This window comes from Macaca mulatta, chromosome 20 (assembly GCF_049350105.2).
Source record: "Macaca mulatta isolate MMU2019108-1 chromosome 20, T2T-MMU8v2.0, whole genome shotgun sequence".
Classification (NCBI taxonomy): Eukaryota; Metazoa; Chordata; class Mammalia; order Primates; family Cercopithecidae; genus Macaca; species Macaca mulatta.
The window spans coordinates 4,047,841-4,071,362 of record NC_133425.1 but is presented as its reverse complement, the minus strand read 5'-3'; the positions used below and the strand labels follow the sequence as shown (position 1 = coordinate 4,071,362).

General features: G+C 52.4%; 2 protein-coding genes across 19 annotated transcripts in view; one reads left to right on the top strand and one right to left on the bottom strand.

Annotated features, from left to right (window-relative positions):
- The window catches only part of LOC144338337 (uncharacterized), a 35,416-nt gene extending 30,255 nt beyond the window's left edge, over positions 1-5,161 (bottom strand). Inside the window, exon 1 of the mRNA XM_077987063.1 lies at positions 3,478-5,161. Coding sequence (XP_077843189.1) covers positions 4,586-5,161 — 576 coding nt within the window. The 3' untranslated portion in view covers positions 3,478-4,585. The remainder of the gene's footprint in view (positions 1-3,477) is intronic.
- On the top strand, positions 4,741-23,520 carry SRRM2 (serine/arginine repetitive matrix 2). Of its 18 annotated transcripts, none has more exons than XR_013411317.1 (16): positions 5,160-5,296; positions 8,465-8,737; positions 9,613-9,720; positions 9,918-10,082; positions 10,604-10,681; positions 11,111-11,173; positions 11,266-11,298; positions 11,482-11,532; positions 11,699-11,791; positions 12,433-12,631; positions 13,685-20,385; positions 20,625-20,719; positions 21,117-21,404; positions 22,468-22,581; positions 22,715-22,825; positions 22,972-23,520. XR_013411317.1 is itself a non-coding variant. In XM_015125469.3 (15 exons), the coding sequence occupies exons 2-15, from the start codon at positions 8,496-8,498 to the stop codon at positions 22,979-22,981; spliced, it is 8,259 nt and encodes a 2,752-aa protein (XP_014980955.2). In that variant the 5' UTR covers positions 4,741-4,950; positions 8,465-8,495; the 3' UTR covers positions 22,982-23,520. The 18 variants fall into 18 exon arrangements, 4 of the variants coding, with proteins under 4 accessions (XP_014980955.2, XP_028696625.1, XP_077841115.1 ...); XR_013411314.1 differs by having other exon boundaries at positions 22,712-22,825; XR_013411316.1 differs by having other exon boundaries at positions 21,978-22,581.
- Positions 23,521-23,522: the final 2 nt, after the last annotated feature.

The window sequence follows — 23,522 nt, the reverse complement described above, 5'->3', positions numbered from 1 at the left end:
CCGGGTTTACGCCATTCTCCTGCCTCAGCCTCCCGAGTAGCTGGGACTACAGGCGCCCGCCACCTCGCCCGGCTAATTTTCTTGTATTTTTAGTAGAGACGGGGTTTCACCGTGTTAGCCAGGATGGTCTCGATCTCCTGACCTCGTGATCCGCCCGTCTCGGCCTCCCAAAGTGCTGGGATTACAGGCTTGAGCCACCGCGCCCGGCCTACTTTATAACTTTTAAGTGATGGGTTTGTCTGATACATCTTTTATGTGTTTTTTTTAAAGAGGTAGTTTTACATACAAAAATGCCAAGCTTGGCAGTCATAATTCAGTTGGATTTTCATAATTTACTTACTTTTCGTAGTGATGGGGTTTTGCTATTTTGCCTAGGCTGGTCTCGAACTCACTGCCTCAATCAAGCGATTCTCCAGCCTCAGCCTCCCAAGCAGCTGGGATCACAGGTGTGCCATTGTGCTAGGCTTTGAAATTTTGTAAATTTCACTCTGCGAGGCCAAGGCGGGCGGATCATGAGGTGAGGAGATGGAGCCCATCCTGGCTAACATGGTGAAACCCCGTCTGTACTAAAATAAATACAAAAAATTAGCCGGGCGTGGTGGCAGGCACCTGTAGTCCCAGCGACTTGGGAGGCTGAGGCAGGAGAATGGCATGAACCGGAAGGGTGGAGCTTGCAGTGAGCCGAGATAGTCCCACTGCACTCCAGCCCAGGAGACAGAGCAAGTCTCCGTCTCAAAAAACAAAAACAAAAACAAAGAAATTTTGTAAATTTATGCCTGTAACCTCTTTGAAGAGAATAGGAATCTTAAGAAAATAAAATGAGTGCTTTTCTCTGTTTTTTTTAGAGTTGGAGGGGTGGGGAGAGTCTCACTATGTTGCCCAGGCCTCAAGCATCCCAAAGTGCTGGGATTACAGGCATGAGCCACCACACCTGGCCCCAATTAGTGCTTTGAACGCTGTCTAAATCCTTACATCACAGAGAACATCCCTCCTCCTCCCGCAGGAAAGAAAGGAGTGGCTGGACGGTATCGACCTCACCAGGTGTGCTACACCAAGGCCAGAAAGAGCCGCTGAAGGAGGTGGTGCCCACAGGGCTTGGACACGGGACATGCCAGCTGCACATGGAAGGCCATTTCTCACAGCACTCTGCTTGTCCTGGACACAGGAACCAGATGTTTCAGGGGCTCAGAGCCAAGTACTTTTGGGGTCTGGGTACTGCACAGAGAGGGCCCAGGCACTTGTTCTGCTTGCCGTGTACCCCACCATGCCTGCGCTGAGGACCAGCCTCAGTCCATCCTGCCCAGAGGGCTGGGAGCACACATTGGGCCTGGAAGCCAGAAGTCCTCTCAGAGACACTGCTTGCAGCCCTGTGGGAGGGGATGGATGGGGGCTAGGGTCTCCAGATAAAACGGTAATTCGAGAAACCCTCCCAGGCAGCTGGGAGGTGGGAGGCTATGGCATTAACCCCAGGGAACTGTTCTTCCTGAAGGTCTGGACTCCCTCTGGAGGGCAGGATGCTTTTGCAGACATGGTCCTCACCCCTCTACTCTGTTCCCATCCTCCCTGGCACCTGTTCTGGCTGGTAATTGTCTAGTTATTTGTAATGTAAGCTCCCGGAAGTCAGTGTACAAATGGGAGGGGCTCCACTCACCAAAGACTTCCCAGTCCTGGGCCCCAGGCCAGGCGGGTCTAGAGAAAGGCTTGCACCACAGGGTCCCTCACCAGGCCATGGAACTGGAAGCTGAAGGCCCACACAAAGCCAGTGCCTGCGAGAAAAAGCACAGGCAAGTGTGCCCGTCATGGGTTGTCACAGAGCGTTGGGAAAAGAAGCCACGGGAAGGACCAGCCCTGGAAGATCCGACGAAGGAGTTGTGATGTCAACCTGAAGGTGTCTGGAAGAGTTTTAAGCGGTTCAGAAGTTTGCATTTCAGGAACATTACTCCAAGGTGACAGCCACTAGGATGTCAACGATGGCTGTCTCTGGGGGTGGTGCCCCTGTGCGCTTTTTTTCTTTTTGCTGATCTGTGTGTTTTCTGCAGTGAACGTAGTTTACCTGTGCATGTCACTTTCCTAGGGCTGCCATAACAAGTCACCACGAACTTGGTGGCTTCAAACCAAAAAAGTGTGTTCCCCCACAGCTCTGGGGGCCAGAAGGCGGAGACCAAGGTGTGGACAGGGCTGTGCCCCCTCTGAAGGCTCTGGGAGAGGATCTGCAGGGCCTCTTCCAGCTTCTGGCTCCTCCTGGAGATCCCTGGCATGGGCACCGCTCCAATCTCTGCCTGGGTCTCCTACAGCCTCTTTCCCCGGGTGCCTGTGTTCTCTTGTCTTCTTGTAAGAATGTCACTCATTGGATTTAGGACCTACCCTAAATTCATGATGATTTCATCTTCAGATCTTTAACTCAACTATATTTGCAAAATCCCTTATTCCAAATAAGGTCACCTTCTGAGTATCTAGGTAGTTGTGAAGTTTTGGGGCACCACCATCCACTGCACTACAATGAATACTACAAATAAAATTTAAAGGGAAATTAAAAAATCATTCTAGGGCTGGGTGCCATGGCTCACACCTGTAACCCCAGCACGTTGGGAGGGTAAGGCAGGAGGATAGTTTGAGACCAGGAGTTCGAGACCAGCCTGAGCAACACAGGGAGACACAATCTCTACAAAAAACTACACCCACCTCTATCAAAAATACAAAAATTAGCTGGGCGGTGGAGTGCACCTGTAATCCCAGCTAATTGGGAGGCTGAGGCACAAGAATTGCAGTGCGTGGAGATCGTGCCACTGCACTCCAGCCCGGGTTAGGAGTGAGACTCTGTCCCCAAAAAAGAAAAAAAAAATAGACAAAAGACACGAAGAGAAATTTCTTCAAAGATGCACAAATGGCCAACAAGCACATGAAAAGATTCTCAGCATCATCAGCCATTAGGATACTGCAAACCATGTTTTGTCACTATTCACGGGCATTAAATGTGCTGATGCACGCACGAAACAGTTCATAAAGGTATCAGTGGGGGTACAGGAAAGGGTCTCATTGGAGGTGCTGGGGTCTTTAACCAGTAAGGCAAAGCCTTTGCCACTTTGCTATGCCACTCCCAAGGTGCGCCCGGCTTACAGAAGCACCGTCCACAGATGCAGAGTTCAAGCACTCAAACCAGCGATCAGAGCTCCTGCAGGAGCTGGGGGTGGAGGGGGGAGGGTCTCCCGGCTCCAGCATCTGAGATGAGTACATCCTCCCACGGGCAAGTGAAAAACAAAAGTTAAAGCCGGATGTGGGCCGGGCGTGGTGGCTCACGCCTGTAATATCAGCACTTTGGGAGGCTGAGGAGAGCAGATCACCTGAGGTCAGGAAACTGAGACAAGCCTGGCCAATATAGTGAAACCCCGTCTTTACTAAAATTTACAAAAATTAGCCGGGCGTGGTGTCACACGCCTGAATTCCCAGCTACTCAGGAGACTGAGGCAGGAGAATCACTTGAACCGGGGAGACAAAGGTTGCATTTAGCCGAGATCACGCCGTTGCACTCCTGCCTGGGTGACAAGAGTGAAACCACGTCAAAAAAAAAGAAACAAAAAAACAATTGCCAGATAGGGTGTTGTGCACGGCTAGTCCCAGCTACTTGGGAGGCTGAGGTCGGAGGATCGCTTGAGCTCCAAATTCGAGAACAGCCTGGGCAAGACCCTGCCTCTTAAAATCACGCCCAAATCGTAGTATCAAATATAAATCTTTGCACTCAAACGGACAGTTCATTACGTGGCACCGCGTCCTGTTGCGGATCAAGGCCACTTGAGTTGGTTAGGACAGCTAAGCCCACGTCTTGGGCTGCTCGCCAGCGGTGGGGCTAGATATGACCTTGTGCCCGAGCAGCCCAGCGTCTTACAACTCTGCTGTGAGGGACGGGGGCTGATTATCAGGTCCAGAATCACGAGTTTAGAAACATTAACAGGAAGTACGGTACCGAAAAGTGGAAAACTTTAAGGTGCTTATTATTTTTCTCCTGACTTGTTCCTGCATGTGCCGCTCCACGGGTATCACGTCCCGGGGGGACCCTGGCCTGGCTGCCCTACCGGAAGCGAAGCGAACTCCACCCCAGGGGCAGCCGTCTGGCCTCAGTCCAGTCTACATCGGGAGAGCGTGGCCCATGCCACAGGCAGCTGGTTGGGCCCCTGGCACAAGTCTAGGGCCTGCAGCCAGGCTCGGGGGCTCCGGGGGTGCCCGCTGGCTGGGGTCTGAGGCGGCTTCTCTCGGGTACGAGAAGGCCGACTGCTGTGCAGCCGCGGGCTCGCTCGGGAAACCCACACTTACACAAAAGCGGCAGCACCACTGTGCCTAGGCTATCGACTCCCAACATGGGGAGACAAAATGGCCGCCGCGCCCAGAGCCGAAATTACATCCGGGCTCCGCGACACGTACGAACCACAACTCCCAGAATGCTCTGCCTCGACGGCGGGAGGCGAGACGCGCTCGGGCCCCGCTTAGGTGGCGCTAGGCCCTGTGGCTCCTCCCTGCAGCGGAAGGCCTCCGAATACGCGGCGTCTTAGGTCGATTCCTCCATTCTTCGTTGCACTGGCCAACGGGACGCTTAGTCTTTTGGCAACGGGGTGAAACCTGCCTTGTGCCTGAAGAAACGATACTTCCCGTTGTGGTTTCGGCGCCTGCGCAAAAGGCTGCGGGACGCACTCCAGTTCCCGGCAAGCCCCGCGACGCGCGTTTGCGTGCTGACGCACGGAGTTAGTCGTGCTGACGTGCATCGCGGCCCAGGCGGGGTGCGAGTGGCGCAGTCGGAGCCCGCTGCGGCCCCTGAGGAAGCCAGGAGGCGTCGGCGTCGGCTGAGGCGGGCGGACCGGCGAGGCGAGGCGGCGGCCTCAGGCCCCGAGGGACTCGGGAGCTCGCGCAGCGGCGGCGGCAAGACCTCTCCCCCTCGGAGGCGGCGGGCGGAGGCGGCGGGTGAGAGGGTGAGGGAACCAGCGAGCCGGGTGGGGGAGGGGCGGCGGCCTCGGCGCGAGGCCAAAGCGCGCGGAGAACGGCCCAGGCCGCCGAGCTCTTCCGCGCGCACGCGCGCTCGCCGCCCTTCGCTGGCGCGGACACCTTCGCCTCCCTTCCCCCTTCCCGCCGTTCCTGTCGCGCGCGGGCTTCGACCCCCCCGTCCCTCCCCCATGACAACGGCGCTCGCAGCCGCCTGTACTGGGGTTCGCGAGCGCCCTTGGCGAGGGGGGAGCGCGCCGCCTCGGCTTCACTCCTCCCCACCACACGTGCGGCCGAGGGGCCTTCCCGCAGCTGCCGCTTTCGGCCCGTAAGTGGCGGGGAAGGGGCGGCGGCGGGGGACGTGCTCCCGGACCCTTGCCCCAGGCTCTCGATCTCTTGTTCTCGGGCTTCTCTTCAGCGTTGGGCTGCCCGTGCCAGGGGCCTCCCAGACTGCGGGACGCCGCGCAGCCCCCTCCCCCATTCCGCAAGGCCGAAAATAGGCCCCCGGCGCTGCGAGGAGGGCCTTGAACTCCGTGGGCCCGGTTTAAATGGTTTGGACTGTGCTATCAAGCCTTTGAGTTGTTAGTGGCGGGGAGAAACCCCAGATCTTAAAAATTGTGAAGAAAGTGAAGGCATTCAGTTTACATTTGTAAGGTAGACTGTTCCTTTTTTTCTTACACTTTTTTAACATTTCCTGAGAATTCGTGTTAAAACTAAGGAGGCTTCTGGAGACCTTCGTTGGGAAGAAAACGCCAGACTCGTATATAAGTTTTCTGGTTGGTTTCAGGCGTTATTTGGCACACAGCTCTTCTGAAGCTTGGTTTCCACTCGCCTTCAGTTAGGACGAATCTGGATCAAAATTTCAGAATGTTTTGTTGCCTTTCATCCTAAGTGCGTGGGCTTAGGGCTCTTCTAAAGCTACTATTTTAGCTTTCTGGGTTCTTTGTGTCCACTCAGCCGCGCTGGAGCGCCCCGGTGCTGAGCTGGCTGTGCTTCCTGAGGTCCATTTTCTTGGACAACCCTTGTGTCCCCTTTTGGTACCGTTTCCTTTTTTGCATATTTTAATGTTGAATTTAAGGATATCTTTCTACTTCCTTGTTAGCTTGGCACTCTGATAGTTTCCCAACAGAAAAGGGTCTTTTTGTCTTTCTTTGTACCTTTTATTTTCTGCTTTTACCTTGGTTAACTTTTGCATATCCGCTGTCTATGGCCCCCACTTTAAGAGTTTTATAAAATCGTTTGGTTTGGTGATTTGTGTGTGGTGTCGATGTTCCTACTTTCCGTGTCTTAGCACCCCCTTAGATGCTGTGGGGTCGTCGTCTTTTTTTGTGAGGTAGGGGTGGCTCATTCCCTAAAAGTTCTCCGAAACATTGTGACCTAATATCCTTTGCTTAGCACCTACTGGTTTTCCTTTTTTTTCTTTCTTTTTTTTTTTTTTGAGACGGAGTCTAGCTCTGTTGCCAGTCTGGAGTGCAGTGGCGCGATCTCAGCTCACTGCAACCCTCCGCCTCCCGGGTTCAAGCGATTCTTCTGCCTCAGCCTACGGAGTGGCTGGGATTACAGGCACGCGACGCCCCCCAGCTAATTTTTGTATTTTTAATAGAGACTGGGTTTCACCATGTTGGCCAGGCTAGTGTCAATCTCCTGACTTGGTAATCTGCCCACCTCGGCCTCCCAAAGTGCTGGCATTACAGGCGTGAGCCACCTTACTCGGCCTGGGTTTCCCTTCGGTTTTCCCTTCTTAGGGAGTGGGAGGATTTTTGTGTGAGGTGGTATGGAAGTGTGGGTGAATGGTTGAGCTGAAGAATTAATTGCAGGTCAAAGACATGCCTGCAAGGGAAGCAGAAATTTGGTGGGGTAGGGAGAGGCAAAGAAGGACCTAGTTTTAAACTGTGGGGAGGATTGGAACTAGAAGATGAAAATGAGGATGGGGGTGTAGAGAAATTGATTTTTTGAGTCATAATGTTTTTCATTTTTTCCTGGATTTTTGCTTGCCTTTTCCAGGTTTAGTTTCCTCTGTCACCTTCTACTTTCGATATTGGGTCTGCTACTGGGATTGGGTAGGGACCCATCCTTAGTCTAGGGTGAGGAGGTATGGGCTAGCACCCTTCTATATACTCTGTGTGCGTGCATGCACTAGTATATTTTTCCAAACATTTGTATGATGCTTCTTCATTCTGGAATTTTCTAAATGCATCCTTCCCTTTTATCCAGTTCTTTTACGTCTTTGATCACTCTCTCCACTTTGTCTATTCCATAGGGTTTTTTCTGGGTAGTTTTTCCTCATACGTGTATGTTCTAGGAAACTATCTTGGAGAGGATGAGGATGAGAAAGAGAGTATGTGTAGCCAAGGAATCTCACTAGAAAAGCTGGGACTTGAGAATTTTTCAGAGTCACATCAGGGTTGGGACTAGTTGAAAGGCTAGAACTTGGGACGAGGCATGGGGTTAACACAGGAAAGAAGGAAGCGGCAGGGCTGGGAGAAAAAAAACTAGGAAGTGCTATCCAGGGGATTGGTGGGGAAGGCCAACAGTTGGAGATTAATGAAAGTGGGGTGTAGAGAGGGTTTCTAGATAGATTTAGAGCAAGGAATATGGAGAAGGTATGGGAACGGTTGGAACAGAGACTGATTTGATGTGTTTAAATAGAGCAGAGTTGAAAGCAGATAATATTTGACAGCTGGCAAGACTTGGAGGAACTGCAAATTGTAGTAAATCCTATTGAGAGGAAAGAAATTGGAGGAATTGGAGGAATAAAAGATCAGGATGGTTGATAGGATCTTTAAATATTTGGAATCAAGGAAATGGCCCTTACCTGGGAGGTGAAGTGTATGAAGATTATCCAAGGTTCATGTGTGTTTCTGATGTGCGTGCTGACCTTTAGTTGGGGTGTGAGGCTGCACATTCTGAACCAAGTAGTCTGCTGTTCAGATACCTAGGGACTGTGTAGTTTATTTCGTATTCATATAGGGTGGTCTGAAATCCGTAGGTCAGTTTTTGGGAGAGTCTTTGGACATGGACTAGAGGCCCTTGGGTGCCACAGATCTATGTCTGGTATTTGTTGTGCCCAGGAGGCCTTGGTTGGTTACTAGAGGTTAGAAAGTAGAGTAGTTGGTAAGATGCTACTTGTGCATTTTGGGGCCAAAGGAAAATGAAAAGGGACAGTGTGGAGAGATTTTAGAGGAACAAGATGCTTGTTTGCCTAGGGTGGAAAAAGAAGAAAATCTAGGTGCAGGGAGGGATTATTTAGAATTCTGTGCAAGGGCATTGAGAGAAAGGTTGTAAGAACTGGGCTGTGATTTGGTAGGAAATTTGGAAGGACGAAGAAGTGGTTTTTTTGGCAGACCAGGAGGATGGTGGAGCATTATGTAGTGAAGACTTAGTGTGAAGATAAATGTTGAAATAGGGATGAAGGAGAGCAGGGACTTGGGTGTGGGGTGGTAAGTGGTTAGTTGGGGGCCAGGGGCCTGACCCGTGTCTCCCCGCTCCCCCTCAGGAGCGGTGGTGCCCCCCCCGGGCACGGGGCCATGTACAACGGGATCGGGCTGCCGACGCCCCGGGGCAGCGGCACCAACGGCTACGTCCAGCGCAACCTGTCCCTGGTGCGGGGCCGCCGGGGTGAGCGGCCTGACTACAAGGGAGAGGAGGAACTGCGGCGCCTGGAGGCTGCCCTGGTGAAGCGGCCTAATCCTGACATCCTGGACCACGAGCGCAAGCGGCGCGTCGAGCTGCGATGCCTCGAGCTGGAGGAGATGATGGAAGAGCAGGGGTGAGGGAGAGCTGGGGGAGAGTCAAGCACTGAATGAGTGCAGAGCTGGGGGTGTTAGGTGGGATGTAGGGAGCTTAGGGTGGTTGAAAGAGTCCTGGCAAGGAGTTGTGGTAGGGGAGGAGGCAAATGAGCTCTAGATAATTGAAAACAGTTAAGGGACAGTGCAGAGTGGGAAATGAGAAGGCTGTGTGTCTGAGGCATAGATGGGAGCCTGAGGGATTAAATGGAGGCACATGGGAGAAGGGAGGGGCCGTTGAGGAACAAAAATGTGTTTCAGGGGAGAGATGGGAAAGCAGAAACCAGATAGAGGAGCTAGGTAAGCTGATAGGTGTTGTCATTGGTAGAAAAGAAGAAGAATGGATATAAGGATTGAGACCTTGGAAAGTAGCATGGGCAGGAAAAGAGGAGGAAAAGAGGAATTAGAAGAACATTTGAAGAGGGAATCATGGGCTGGGAAGGGAAATTTTGGAAAAGGAGCACATTAAGGCAGAAAACTCTTTTAGAGCAGTGGTTTTAAACTTCAGCAGTGGTGACCCTTTTATACAGTATCCCTCACTTTGGAATCCCAGGAAATAAAAGGCACGTTCTTGTTGAAGTTGGGGAGGAGCACTTGAAACCCTGCTTAATTTTTTTCTTTTGGCCCCTGAAGTGTAGCATATTTAAAATCCACTGTTCTAGCGGGAGTAGTAGGTAGAGGGAAGAAAGATAATGGGAAAAGATTAGACTGAAGAGAAGGAACTTTTGGGTGACAGCGAGTGAAAACTTCTGTGTGTGCATGGAGAGGGAAGGGCCCCTTTGGGGAATGAGGGAAATGGAAACCTGGGACTGGGGAAAGTGTCCTGTCAAGCTTAACCCTGAAGGGATTTGTTCTTCAGGTACGAGGAACAGCAAATTCAGGAGAAAGTGGCGACCTTTCGACTCATGTTGCTGGAGAAGGATGTGAACCCTGGGGGCAAGGAGGAGACCCCAGGGCAGAGGCCAGCGTGAGTGTTGCACTCTCCCTCGATGACTCTGGACTCTACTCTGGCTGCTGGCTGCCGCTCCCGTCCTTTTCCTTACGTGGGACTTCCTGCTTTCGTCTGCCTTTTCCATGTCTTATTTGGCTCCTGCTTATACTTGTGTTCTGAATATGGCTCTGTCCTTTATATTTCCTTCAGACTTTTGCCCTTCTTTTCTCTAGGGTCACGGAGACTCACCAGTTGGCAGAATTGAATGAGAAGAAGAATGAAAGACTCCGTGCTGCCTTTGGCATCAGTGATTCTTACGTAGATGGCAGCTCTTTTGATCCTCAGCGTCGTGCCCGAGAAGCTAAACAACCGGCTCCTGAGCCTCCCAAACCTTACAGGTATACAAGGCCAAGAAACCATTGTCAGCTTCTTTTCTTGATTGTAAGATCCTTGCTCTATTTTTTTCCTTTTGTGGACTGATTTCTTCCCAAACTCTTCAGATTTTGTTTTTCTGAAGTTGAGGTGTCCAAGAAAATTTGTCCAAGGGCTAGCCACAGTGGGTCACGCCTGTAATTGCAGCATTTTGGGAAGCTCAGGCAGGAGATGACTTGAGGCCAGGAGTTTGAGACCAGCCTGGGCGATATAGTGAGACCCCCTTTCTACAAAAAGAAAAAAAGCTGGGTGGTGGCACGTGTCTGTAGTCTAAGCTACTTAGAGAGGTGGAGGCAGGAGGGTCTCTTGAGCCCATGAGTTGGAGGTTACAGTGTGAGCTGTGATGCTGCCACTGCACCCCAGCTGAGGCAACAGGGCGAGACTATTTTTAAAATTTTTTAAAATACTTTTTTGAGACTGTCTTTTAAAGAAAAGAAAGGAACGTTTGTCCTAGCGCTCATCTCTGCTGCTTTTCATCTTTCCCCAGCCTTGTTCGGGAGTCTAGCAGTTCTCGCTCACCAACCCCAAAGCAGAAGAAGAAGAAAAAGAAGAAAGATAGAGGACGGTAAGTTAATTGGAAAGTTACTTTGCTAGCCAGAGGACCAGTCCTGTGGTGTACTCTCTCTCTGGAAGTGGACAGTTCTGGCTTCCACAAAGCAGGAGATAGTTGTCAGGAGGAGGGAGTTACCATTGAGGCCTCACCTTGAAGAAATATCTGAGTTTTGCAGTGGGGACGTGTTGAGTTTGCAGTGTTGCCAATTAAGATCAGCCAGCAACATTATGGATTCTGGAATTTCCTTTTTCATTTTGAGGTTTGTTGACTCAAGGAGTTACTTGTTGGAGAAGAAAGAAAGAAGTCCTGGGCTTAGGTCTGGGGCATTAGTGCTATTAGGATGTTCAAGTGTTTTAGAAACCTTTTTAGGGGAGAGATTGTAAGTGGGAGGGCCAGGAAAGAAGCCAAGCAGAATGATCTTGCTTCTGAATCCATCTTTAGCAGGTCAGAGAGCAGCTCTCCTCGACGGGAGAGAAAGAAAAGCTCAAAGAAGAAGAAGCACAGGTACGAGGTGTGAGTACTTGAGTGATTGGAGAAGGCTTGCTGAATTCAGGCAGAGGTGTTTTTTATGTTTTTTCTTCTCTTTTTTCCGACAGGTCAGAATCCGAGTCCAAGAAGCGTAAGCATAGGTAAGAGCTCTTTAACTCATTGGGGGCACAGTGGCATGTAGAGTGGTGATTTCTTTTTCTTGAAGTGAAGCTCAATACCTTGATCTTTCTCCTGTTAACATTCCCTAACTCTTTCCATTTCACTTTTGGTTTTATTTCCTTTTTTAAAAAAGTTACTTTTAACAATCTTTCCTTATTTCTCAGGTCTCCCACTCCAAAGAGCAAACGTAAATCTAAGGACAAAAAGCGAAAGCGGTGAGTGAATTTGTGGGGAATTTGCTTAGAAAGTAAGTGAACACCACCTTAGTGGGAAGGGGTTGAGTCAGTTATGTCCCTAACTGGTAAAAGGTTGAGGGGTAGGTGAGGAAAATCCAGGGCAGGTACAGCAGTACCCTGAGCTGTGGCGGTGGTCTTCCTTCAGGTCTCGAAGTACAACACCAGCCCCCAAGAGCCGCCGGGCCCACCGTTCAACTTCTGCTGACTCTGCTTCCTCCTCTGATACTTCCCGCAGTCGGTAAGGGGTAGTCCAGGAGGAAGGGAGGGAGAGGGAATGATGGGTTAATTAATTTAATATTTATTGAGCGCCCACGGTGTGCTAGGCGCTGCACAGACCATTCGGAAGACACGGTCCCTGCCCTCTAGGAGCTGACAGGCTAAAGCAACAGGATGGACAGACATATACATTTCCCCTTCTCTTTTTTTTTTGTTTTTGTTTATTTGTTATTTTTTGTTTCGTTCTGATGTATATGGACTGCCAGAATAGGGGGGGTGGTGGTTTGTTCGTGGTGTCTGGGGGAGGAAGGAATCCTTACCCTGGCTTCCTTAATCGGGGAAGGCTTCCTGAAGGAGGTGGGCTCAGAGGTGAGTTGTGAATGAAGCGGGTAGGGAGTGGGCTGGGTGGATGGTTTCGGGATGTTTGGGGGAGGTGAGTGAAGGGGTAGAGGGAGAACACTGTTTGGGATTGTGTTGGGAAGAGAAGAACCAAAGTGGACTGTACTTGCATTTCAGTGAATGATTTGAGTTATGCGACTAAGCAGGCTTTTTGGAAGAGGGTTGTACAGTTGGAAAAGGTGGATGGGAGTTGGGGAGGGGGTTTCCTGTTCTCCCTTTGAGCTGATTTCCTTCCTCTCCCCCATCCTCAATTAACTCCTGCAGGTCTCGAAGTGCTGCAGCTAAAACTCATACAACTGCCTTGACTGGGCGAAGTCCTTCCCCTGCTTCAGGGCGACGAGGGGAGGGAGATGCACCTTTCAGTGAACCAGGTACTACCAACACACAACGGCCTAGTAGCCCGGAGCCTGCTACAAAACAGCCTAGCAGCCCTTATGAAGACAAAGATAAAGACAAGAAGGAGGTATGTTACTGAGTTGGTGATGTTCATTGGATTGCAAGTATATAGATTTAGGATAAACTTGTGACATGAAAGGGAGAGGTAGTAACTTACTAAAATAAATTCGGTTATTTTTTTCTGCATTGATCTCCCAGTTTTCTTACTGTATCTGCAGAACTTGTAGCGTTGTTACTAGACTGAATTGTGAACCCTTTAGAATCAAATCTCACTGGATACTAATAGGTTTTATATTGTATCTTGTTTATACACAGAACTGGAAGAAAAGTTGTATTTTGTCTGTGTACGCCGTGTAATGCCTCTAGTTTCTTTTCTTTTTTCATTAAATGCTCGTTGTGTCTCACTAAAACTGTTTAATCCATTGGGGTGCCACCAATAGTTTGAATGAAACACTGGAATAGTCTTCAGTAGTTTTCTAATTTTAAGTGTTAATCATTTCCTCTTGCTTTAGTGATTACAGTGTAAATTCTTGGCCTCTGTCATCAATTTTCCATGTCATCCAGGATTACCTTTCCAAATTACAAGTTGGTTGATCTCAGAAACTTAACTGCTTCCTTATTGCTTTTGAATTACATTTAAGGCTTTTAATAATTTGGTCTTTTTCTCATTTCCTGTACTCTTTCCATCCTGGTCTGCTTTTCTACTCTTCAAACAAATCGTGTTCTCACATCTTTATTCATGTTGTTTCTTTTCCTTTAATAGAGTTATTCTTAAAAGGTGAAGTTGCCATTTGCTTTAGGAAACTGCTTATTTTTCCATTTAAAGATAGTTTTTTCCGCTTTGATAACATTTCGTAGTGGTATTTGTTGTTAAATGTAGTAGTGTGTTAGTTATTTGCGTTTAGTGTTTCTTTCAGTTTTAAGATTCTCAGATTATCCATATCTTCATATGTTTTCCCCACTGTTCTTTATATAATTCTTTGTTATTGAATGAAAGTGATTGCTTATGGTCAGGGGATGTGTAAAAGAAAAGTTATTGGAAAGGGTGTTGGGATCTTAGGAGTGATGTGAAGTCTTGGCGTTTATGAATCCCTATCCCTACTCTCTCTTTCACTCTTAGAAATCTGCAGCTCGACCTAGCCCCTCTCCGGAAAGGAGCAGCACAGGCCCAGAACCACCTGCTCCCACTCCGCTCCTTGCTGAGCGACATGGCGGCTCCCCACAACCACTTGCAACAACCCCCTTAAGCCAGGAGCCAGTGAACCCCCCATCTGAGGCCTCTCCCACTCGGGGCCGTTCACCACCTAAGTCTCCTGAGAAACTTCCCCAGTCTTCTTCCTCAGAGAGCAGCCCACCATCCCCTCAACCTACCAAAGTTTCTCGGCATGCCAGCTCTTCCCCAGAAAGTCCTAAACCTGCTCCAGCTCCGGGGTCCCACCGAGAGATTTCTTCTTCTCCCACATCCAAGAATCGCTCACATGGCCGAGCAAAACGGGATAAATCACATTCTCATACCCCTTCCCGTAGGACGGGGAGGTCCCGTAGCCCTGCCACCGCTAAGAGAGGGCGATCTCGGTCTCGAACCCCTACAAAGAGAGGTCATTCTCGATCCCGATCTCCCCAGTGGCGTAGGTCCAGGTCTGCACAGAGGTGGGGAAGATCTAGAAGCCCCCAGCGACGTGGCCGCTCTAGGTCTCCTCAGCGACCAGGCTGGTCTAGGAGCAGAAATACCCAGAGAAGAGGCAGGTCTAGGTCAGCAAGGCGAGGGAGGTCCCACTCTAGATCCCCAGCCACTCGGGGCAGATCTCGTTCTAGAACACCAGCCCGGCGGGGCAGGTCACGCTCTAGAACACCTGCTAGGCGGAGATCACGATCCAGAACACCCACCAGGCGTAGGTCTCGGTCTAGAACACCAGCCCGGAGGGGCAGGTCTCGGTCTAGAACACCTGCTAGGCGCAGATCTAGGACCCGATCGCCAGTACGACGGAGGTCTCGTAGTAGATCACCAGCCAGGAGAAGTGGCAGGTCACGCTCTAGAACCCCAGCTAGACGTGGCCGCTCACGCTCCAGAACCCCAGCCAGACGTGGCCGCTCACGCTCTAGAACCCCAGCTAGACGCAGTGGTCGCTCACGCTCCAGAACACCAGCCAGGAGAGGGAGGTCTCGATCTAGGACACCAAGACGAGGAAGATCCCGCAGTAGAAGCTTAGTTAGACGTGGAAGATCTCACTCTAGATCACCTCAAAGAAGAGGCAGGTCTGGCTCATCTTCAGACCGGAAAAACAAATCCAGAACATCTCAGAGAAGAAGCAGGTCCAATTCGAGCCCAGAAATGAAGAAATCTCGCATTTCTTCAAGGCGAAGCAGATCTCTGTCTTCACCACGGTCCAAAGCAAAATCTCGTTTGTCTTTGAGGCGCAGCCTTTCAGGATCTTCCCCATGCCCTAAACAAAAGTCACAGACGCCACCCAGGCGCAGTCGCTCTGGATCCTCCCAACCTAAAGCTAAATCTAGAACGCCACCTAGACGCAGTCGCTCCAGTTCTTCTCCGCCACCTAAACAGAAATCTAAAACACCATCAAGACGAAGTCATTCCAGTTCGTCTCCTCATTCTAAAGTGAAATCTGGAACACCACCAAGGCAAGGGTCCATAACAAGTCCCCAGGCCAATGAGCAATCTGTAACGCCACAAAGAAGGAGCTGTTTTGAATCATCACCTGACCCTGAGTTGAAATCTAGGACCCCTTCGAGACATAGTTGCTCAGGGTCCTCTCCTCCTAGAGTGAAATCTAGCACACCTCCCAGACAAAGCCCATCTAGGTCATCATCTCCACAACCCAAAGTGAAGGCGGTAATATCACCAAGGCAAAGAAGCCATTCTGGCTCCTCTTCTCCAAGTCCTAGTAGGGTGACATCGAGAACAACTCCACGGCGAAGCAGATCAGTATCTCCCTGCTCCAACGTGGAATCCAGATTGTTGCCAAGATACAGTCATTCTAGGTCCTCCTCACCAGATACCAAAGTGAAACCTGAAACACCGCCAAGACAAAGTCACTCAGGGTCTATTTCACCACACCCCAAAGTAAAGGCCCAAACTCCACCAGGGCCAAGTCTTTCTAGATCAAAGTCGCCATGTCCCCAAGAGAAGTCTAAAGACTCACTAGTTCAGAGTTGCCCTGGATCCTTCTCTCTGTGTGCAGGAGTAAAATCTAGCACACCACCAGGTGAGAGCTATTTTGGACTCTCATCTCTGCAACTGAAAGGACAATCTCAAACTTCACCAGACCACAGATCTGATACTTCAAGTCCAGAAGTGAGACAGAGTCACTCAGAATCACCATCTCTGCAGAGCAAATCTCAAACATCACCTAAGGGAGGTCAGTCCAGGTCTTCATCTCCAGTCACTGAGCTGGCATCCAGATCTCCAATAAGACAAGATAGAGGTGAGTTGTCAGCGAGTCCTACATTGAAATCCGGAATGTCTCCTGAGCTGAGCAGGTTCCAGTCTGACTCTTCTTCACATCCTACAGTGGACTCGAATTCTTTCTTGGGGCAGAGTAGATTGGAGACTTCTGAATCAAAAGAGAAAATGGCCTTACTCCCTCAGGAGGATGCTACTGCATCACCTCCTAGACAAAGAGACAAATTTAGTCCCTTTCCAGTACAGGATAGACCTGAGTCTTCACTAGTGTTCAAAGACGCACCTAGAACCCCGTCAAGGGACAGAAGTGGTGCTGGGTCATCTCCAGAAACAAAAGAGCAAAATAGTGCATTGCCTACATCAAGCCAAGATGAAGAGTTAATGGAGGTGGTAGAGAAGTCTGAAGAACCCACAAGCCAAGTCCTGTCTCATTTGTCTTCAGAACTTAAAGAAATGTCTGCAAGTAACTTTGAATCATCTCCTGAAGTAGAAGAAAGGCCTGCTGTGTCTTTGACGCTTGATCAGAGCCAGTCACAGGCTTCTTTGGAAGCAGTAGAAATTCCTGCAGTGGCCTCATCTTGGGGTGGGCCACATTTTTCTCCAGAACATAAGGAACTGTCTAACTCCCCACTCAGGGAGAACAGCTTTGAATCATCTTTAGAATTTAGAAACTCAGGCCCACTTGGTACAGAAATGAATACTGGATTTTCTTCTGAGGTTAAAGAAGATTTGAATGGACCTTTTCTTAATCAGCTGGAAACAGATCCATCTCTAGACATGAAAGAACAATCGACAAGATCCTCTAGACGCAGCAGTTCTGAGTTATCCCCAGATGCAGTGGAAAAGGCAGGGATGTCTTCAAATCAGAGCGTCTCTTCACCTGTGCTTGATGCTGTACCGAGAACACCCTCGAGAGAAAGAAGTAGTTCTGCATCTTCTCCTGAAATGAAAGATGGTTTACCCAGAACTCCATCAAGGAGAAGCAGGTCTGGGTCTTCTCCAGGACTTAGAGATGGGTCTGGGACTCCTTCGAGGCACAGCCTGTCCGGGTCCTCTCCTGGAATGAAAGATATACCTAGAACACCATCCAGAGGGAGAAGCGAATGTGATTCTTCGCCAGAACCGAAAGCTTTGCCTCAGACTCCTAGGCCAAGGAGTCGTTCTCCATCATCCCCAGAGCTCAACAACAAGTGTCTTACCCCCCAGAGAGAAAGAAGTGGGTCAGAATCATCAGTTGATCAGAAAACTGTGGCTCGGACTCCCTTGGGGCAGAGAAGTCGTTCGGGATCCTCTCAAGAACTTGATGTGAAACCCAGTGCATCCCCTCAGGAAAGAAGTGAGTCAGACTCTTCTCCAGATTCTAAACCCAAGACTCGAACCCCACTTCGGCAGAGGAGTCGCTCTGGATCATCTCCAGAGGTTGACAGCAAATCTCGACCTTCTCCTCGGCGCAGTAGGTCTGGTTCCTCCCCTGAAGTGAAAGATAAGCCAAGAGCAGCACCCAGGGCACAGAGTGCTTCTGATTCCTCTCCTGAACCTAAAGCTCCAGCCCCTCGGGCCCTTCCCAGACGAAGCAGATCAGGTTCATCAAGCAAAGGTAGAGGCCCTTCTCCTGAAGGAAGCAGCAGTACCGAGTCTTCTCCTGAACATCCGCCCAAATCCAGAACTGCTCGCAGAGGTTCCAGGTCATCACCAGAGCCCAAGACCAAGTCTCGTACACCACCTCGACGTCGCAGCTCTCGATCATCTCCTGAGCTAACGAGGAAGGCCAGACTCTCCCGTAGAAGCCGTTCTGCCTCATCCTCACCAGAAACTCGCTCTAGAACTCCCCCAAGGCGCCGGAGAAGTCCTTCAGTGTCTTCCCCGGAGCCAGTCGAAAAGTCAAGGTCTTCACGCCGACGGCGCTCAGCTTCATCTCCACGCACTAAGACAACCTCAAGGAGAGGCCGCTCTCCTTCACCAAAGCCTCGTGGACTGCAGAGGTCCCGTTCCCGCTCAAGGAGAGAGAAAACCAGAACAACCCGACGTCGAGATAGGTCTGGATCTTCTCAGTCAACCTCTCGGCGAAGACAGCGGAGCCGGTCAAGGTCACGGGTTACTCGGCGACGGAGGGGAGGCTCTGGTTATCACTCAAGGTCCCCTGCCCGGCAGGAAAGTTCCCGGACCTCCTCTCGACGCCGAAGAGGCCGCTCTCGGACACCCCCAACGAGTCGGAAGCGTTCTCGCTCACGGACATCACCAGCCCCATGGAAACGCTCTAGATCTCGAGCCTCTCCAGCCACTCACCGGCGATCCAGGTCCAGAACCCCCCTGATAAGCCGACGTAGGTCCAGGTCTCGAACTTCACCAGTCAGCCGGAGACGGTCAAGGTCCAGGACTTCAGTGACTCGACGAAGATCCCGGTCAAGAGCATCCCCAGTGAGCAGAAGGCGATCCAGATCCAGAACACCACCAGTAACCCGTCGTCGTTCAAGGTCCAGAACACCAACAACACGCCGGCGCTCCCGTTCTAGAACTCCACCAGTGACACGCAGAAGGTCCAGATCTAGGACTCCACCAGTAACCAGGAGGCGATCTCGAAGCAGAACTTCACCTATCACTCGCAGAAGATCAAGATCCAGAACATCGCCGGTCACCCGAAGGAGGTCTCGATCGCGCACATCTCCAGTAACTCGAAGAAGGTCCCGCTCTCGAACCTCACCAGTGACACGCCGCCGCTCTAGGTCCCGGACACCTCCAGCTATTCGGCGCCGCTCTAGGTCTCGAACGCCACTGTTGCCACGCAAACGTTCTCGAAGTCGCTCACCACTTGCTATCCGGCGCCGCTCCAGATCCCGTACTCCACGAGCAGCTCGGGGCAAACGGTCCTTAACAAGATCTCCTCCAGCCATCCGCAGGCGTTCAGCATCTGGAAGTAGTTCTGATCGTTCACGATCTGCTACTCCTCCAGCAACAAGAAATCATTCTGGTTCGCGGACACCTCCGGTAGCACTCAACAGCTCCAGAATGAGCTGCTTTAGTCGTCCTAGCATGTCCCCAACACCTCTTGACCGCTGCAGATCACCTGGAATGCTTGAACCCCTCGGCAGCTCTAGAACACCCATGTCTGTCCTGCAGCAAGCCGGTGGCTCCATGATGGATGGTCCAGGTCCCCGAATACCTGACCACCAGAGAACATCTGTGCCAGAAAATCATGCTCAGTCCAGGATTGCACTTGCCCTGACCGCTATCAGTCTTGGCACTGCTCGGCCTCCTCCGTCCATGTCTGCTGCTGGCCTTGCTGCAAGAATGTCCCAGGTTCCAGCCCCGGTGCCTCTCATGAGTCTCAGAACCGCTCCAGCAGCCAACCTTGCCAGCAGGATTCCTGCAGCCTCTGCGGCAGCCATGAACCTAGCCAGCGCCAGGACACCTGCCATCCCAACAGCAGTGAACCTGGCTGACACTCGAACGCCAGCTGCAGCAGCGGCCATGAACTTGGCCAGCCCCAGAACAGCGGTGGCACCTTCGGCTGTGAACCTGGCTGACCCTCGCACTCCCACAGCCCCAGCTGTGAACCTAGCAGGGGCCAGAACCCCAGCTGCCTTGGCAGCTCTGAGTCTCACAGGCTCTGGCACCCCACCAGCTGCTGCAAACTATCCCTCCAGCTCCAGAACACCACAGGCTCCAGCCTCTGCAAACCTGGTGGGTCCTCGGTCTGCACATGCCACAGCTCCTGTGAATATTGCCGGCTCCAGAACCGCTGCAGCCTTGGCCCCCGCGAGCCTCACCAGTGCTAGGATGGCTCCAACATTGTCTGGTGCAAACCTCACCAGCCCCAGGGTGCCCCTCTCTGCCTATGAGCGTGTCAGTGGCAGAACCTCACCACCGCTCCTTGACCGAGCCAGGTCCAGAACACCACCGTCTGCCCCAAGCCAGTCTAGAATGACCTCTGAACGGGCTCCCTCCCCTTCCTCTAGAATGGGCCAGGCTCCTTCACAGTCTCTTCTCCCTCCAGCACAGGATCAGCCGAGGTCTCCTGTGCCTTCTGCTTTTTCAGACCAGTCCCGTTCTTTGATTGCCCAGACCACCCCCGTAGCAGGGTCTCAGTCCCTTTCCTCTGGGGCGGTGGCAACGACCACGTCCTCTGCTGGTGACCACAATGGCATGCTCTCTGTCCCTGCCCCCGGGGTGCCCCACTCTGATGTGGGGGAGCCACCTGCCTCTACTGGGGCCCAGCAGCCTTCTGCATTAGCCGCCCTGCAGCCAGCAAAGGAGCGGCGGAGTTCCTCCTCCTCCTCCTCGTCCTCTAGCTCTTCTTCCTCCTCCTCATCGTCGTCGTCCTCGTCTTCCTCCTCTGGCTCCAGTTCTAGCGACTCGGAGGGCTCTAGCCTTCCTGTGCAACCTGAGGTGGCACTAAAGAGGTGAGGGAGCTTGACTTTAGCATCCTTCAGTGGGGAGGTATTGGGGATGGGTTGGGAGTGGGGAGGGAGAAACCATGTCACAGGTGCTTGACTCTTGGAGGAGGTATGGGGACCTTGACCCTCAGGCTGGGGGTAGAAGAGAATGCTGGGGCGGGGGCGGAGGGAGGAGGAGTGGGACAGATAAAAGTCTCCGAAGGTTCATTCTCTAGAGGATAATGATAAGTTTTCCGTCTCTACAGAGGACAGAACTAGAGGAAATGGACTTAATTTTACAGCAGGAGGGATGGCAGTTAGACCTCAAGAGGAACTCCCTGGGCTGGAAGGATCTTCAGAGGTCATCCCATCCCTCTCCCTGCCTCCAGGCAGGACGGCCCCTTCCCCAGCCAACCTGCACTCACAGGGGCCTCCCCAAGCTGCGGCTCTCCGAGGAAGGAGACTACCCAGCTTCAGCTTCCACACCTGAGCCCAGAGGCCTTATTCCTCCATCAGGGACATTCTTGAGGTTTAACCTTGATCCCTTATGCTGCGGGCCCCAGCCTGTTGCTTCTGTTAGCAGAGGTTGGGTCAGCTCGCACCACTGCTCTCCAGAGAATTGCTGGCTTACAGGGCTAGGAGAGCTCCCAGCACCTTTCTCAGGCACCCCTCCCCCCACTGCCGTTCCTCCAGGCCAAGGAAGGTAGGGTTGGGGCTGGGGCAGCTTGTCTCCTTGTGACACTCTTCTCCTCCCACAGGGTCCCCAGCCCCACCCCAGCCCCAAAGGAGGCTGTTAGAGAGGGACGTCCTCCGGAGCCAACCCCAGCCAAACGGAAGAGGCGCTCTAGCAGTTCCAGTTCCAGCTCCTCCTCTTCATCTTCCTCCTCCTCCTCCTCCTCCTCTTCTTCCTCCTCCTCTTCTTCCTCTTCCTCTTCCTCCTCCTCTTCCTCTTCCTCCTCCTCTTCCTCGCCTTCCCCTGCTAAGCCTGGCCCTCAGGCCTTGCCCAAACCTGCAAGCCCCAAGAAGCCACCCCCTGGCGAGCGGAGGTGAGTGCTGCCTTGCCTGAGATGGAAGGAGGGTGGGGGAGTGACTTATCCAGAGACAGGGCCCTGGGGTGTGAGCTCCCGGCTGGGTGTCTCACGTGACCTTGGGCATCTGGTTGTGGGGGAAGAGGCGCTTGTTCTCTCCCCCGCTTGTTGCACCTTGTTCTGGCGAAGGGCTGCGCCATCCACAGGGGCGCTCAGGCCAGGACTGGGGGGTCCTTGGTTTCTTCCTCTCCCTCCCTCAACACATAGCCTGGTCCCAGGGTTCTAGCTTTGTCTCCCTGTTGCTACTGCCAGGGCTCTGGTCTGGCCACCATCATCTTCTCCCGACTCTGTCCACAGCCTCCTCCCTGTCTCCCCGCCTCCACGCCATTCTCTTCCACATGTAGCCAGAGGGACCTTTCTAAAACGCACATCTGGCTACTTCCCTCCACTCCACAAATCCTTCGGGACGCCCTGTGGCCTGCAGGACAAAGCCCCACCTCTGCGGGAGTGGCGTGTGAGGCTCTTCACCAACGGGCCTTGCCCGCCCTGTGTTCTCCTCCTGCCCGCCCCCACACATGCCCTGTGCTCCAGCCACACCCAGCGCCTTGCAGTTTAAGGAGAGCCCATGCCTTTGGACATGCTGTTCCTTCTGCCTGGAATTTCCTTGTCCGCCTGGTGAACTCCTCGTTCTGCAAGACTCCGCTCAAACAGCACCTTCGAGAAGACTGCCCTGCCCCTTCCCTGCCCTGCCCTATGTCCTCCTTCCTTGGGTCCCCAGAGCCACGCACATCCAGCCCTGCTTCCCACACACGGGGCCGTGCGTGCCTTCCTTCACCACTGAGCTCCTTCAAGGGCAGGGAATGTCTTTTATCTTTGCATCCCCCGCTGCACCCTGTGCCTGCCCACTGGGCACTCGGTGGATGGTGTGCGGGCGGATGGGTGAGTGAGCGGACAAAGGTGGGTCTGAGGCTGGCCCTGTGTGGTGTGAGGTTTGGTGGTCAGGACCTGGGTGGGTGGTCCTGAGTGCTGGCCGCTGTGCTTGAAAGGGTGTGGTGCTATTGGATCCTACTGTGTTCCCCAGGTCCCGCAGTCCCCGGAAGCCAATAGACTCCCTTAGGGACTCTCGGTCCCTCAGCTACTCGCCTGTGGAGCGTCGCCGTCCCTCGCCCCAGCCCTCGCCACGGGACCAGCAGAGGTAAGGCCAGCTGCAGGTGTCAGCACCCAGCCCTGTCTGGCTGCCACTGCTTTCTACCAAGAAAACTTTGTGGATCTGTGGTGCCTGAGGTGGTGCCACTCTGTGGCCTGATGTCTGTCCTGTGTTGCAGCAGCAGCAGTGAGCGGGGTTCCCGGAGAGGCCAGCGTGGGGACAGCCGATCCCCCAGCCACAAGCGCAGGAGGGAAACACCTAGCCCTCGGCCCATGAGACACCGCTCCTCCAGGTGCGCATCCTCCTGGAAGGCTGAGGCCGCCTTCTGGGAGCCAGTGGTGGTGGTGGTGGGTGGCAGCCCTATTTTGGGAGTGGCCCAGAAGCTGGCCTTGAGGACTAGGGTCAGAACTCCCTGTTGACCCGTATCTTCTGTTGCAGGTCTCCATAAATTGTCTTTGGGGGATTCCACCACACCCCATGCTCTGGAGCCACAGGGAGTGTCCCTTCTTCCCCAGCAGAGCCGTGGGAGGGTCCTTGTCTGCTCTCCTTTGAACCTTAGCAGCCCTTGGATGAAGGGCTCCCTTTCCCTCCCTTTTTTTTTCTTTGTTCCTGTGAAATGTTAATCTCCGTGAGTTCTTCCTGGTTCACGTGTTCTGGGGGGTTTGGGGTGGGAGGGAATGCAGATGGGAGTTGGGGGAGGGGAGGATACAGTTCAGGACACCCCAGCCTGGAGTCAGGGCCAGGGAGGCATGGCCCCAGTTGTATCCAAAAGTTCCCAGGGGTGACTGTGATGGTGGTTGGGACTGGAGGTTGTGTAAGGTGTTCTTGGAAGGAAGGGGCAGGAGTTGGAATTAGTTGGTCCCTACTGCCCCCCATGAGGTTGTGTACCCCTCCCCCCAACTTTTCACGTTTCTTAAAGGCATTTTGGTTTTTTAAAATCTGTACAGCAAGAGCAACTTTTTCTGTCAAATAAAAATGAGAAATGCAGG

Coding starts and splice junctions, on each gene's coding strand:
- SRRM2 (XM_077984988.1), top strand. CDS start 5,160: ATGACAACGGCGCTCGCAGCCGCCTGTACTGGGGTTCGCGAGCGCCCT. Junction 5,297..8,464: donor GCAGCTGCCGCTTTCGGCCC/GTAAGTGGCGGG, acceptor GCTCCCCCTCAG/GAGCGGTGGTGCCCCCCCCG. Junction 11,792..12,432: donor TCTGATACTTCCCGCAGTCG/GTAAGGGGTAGT, acceptor TAACTCCTGCAG/GTCTCGAAGTGCTGCAGCTA.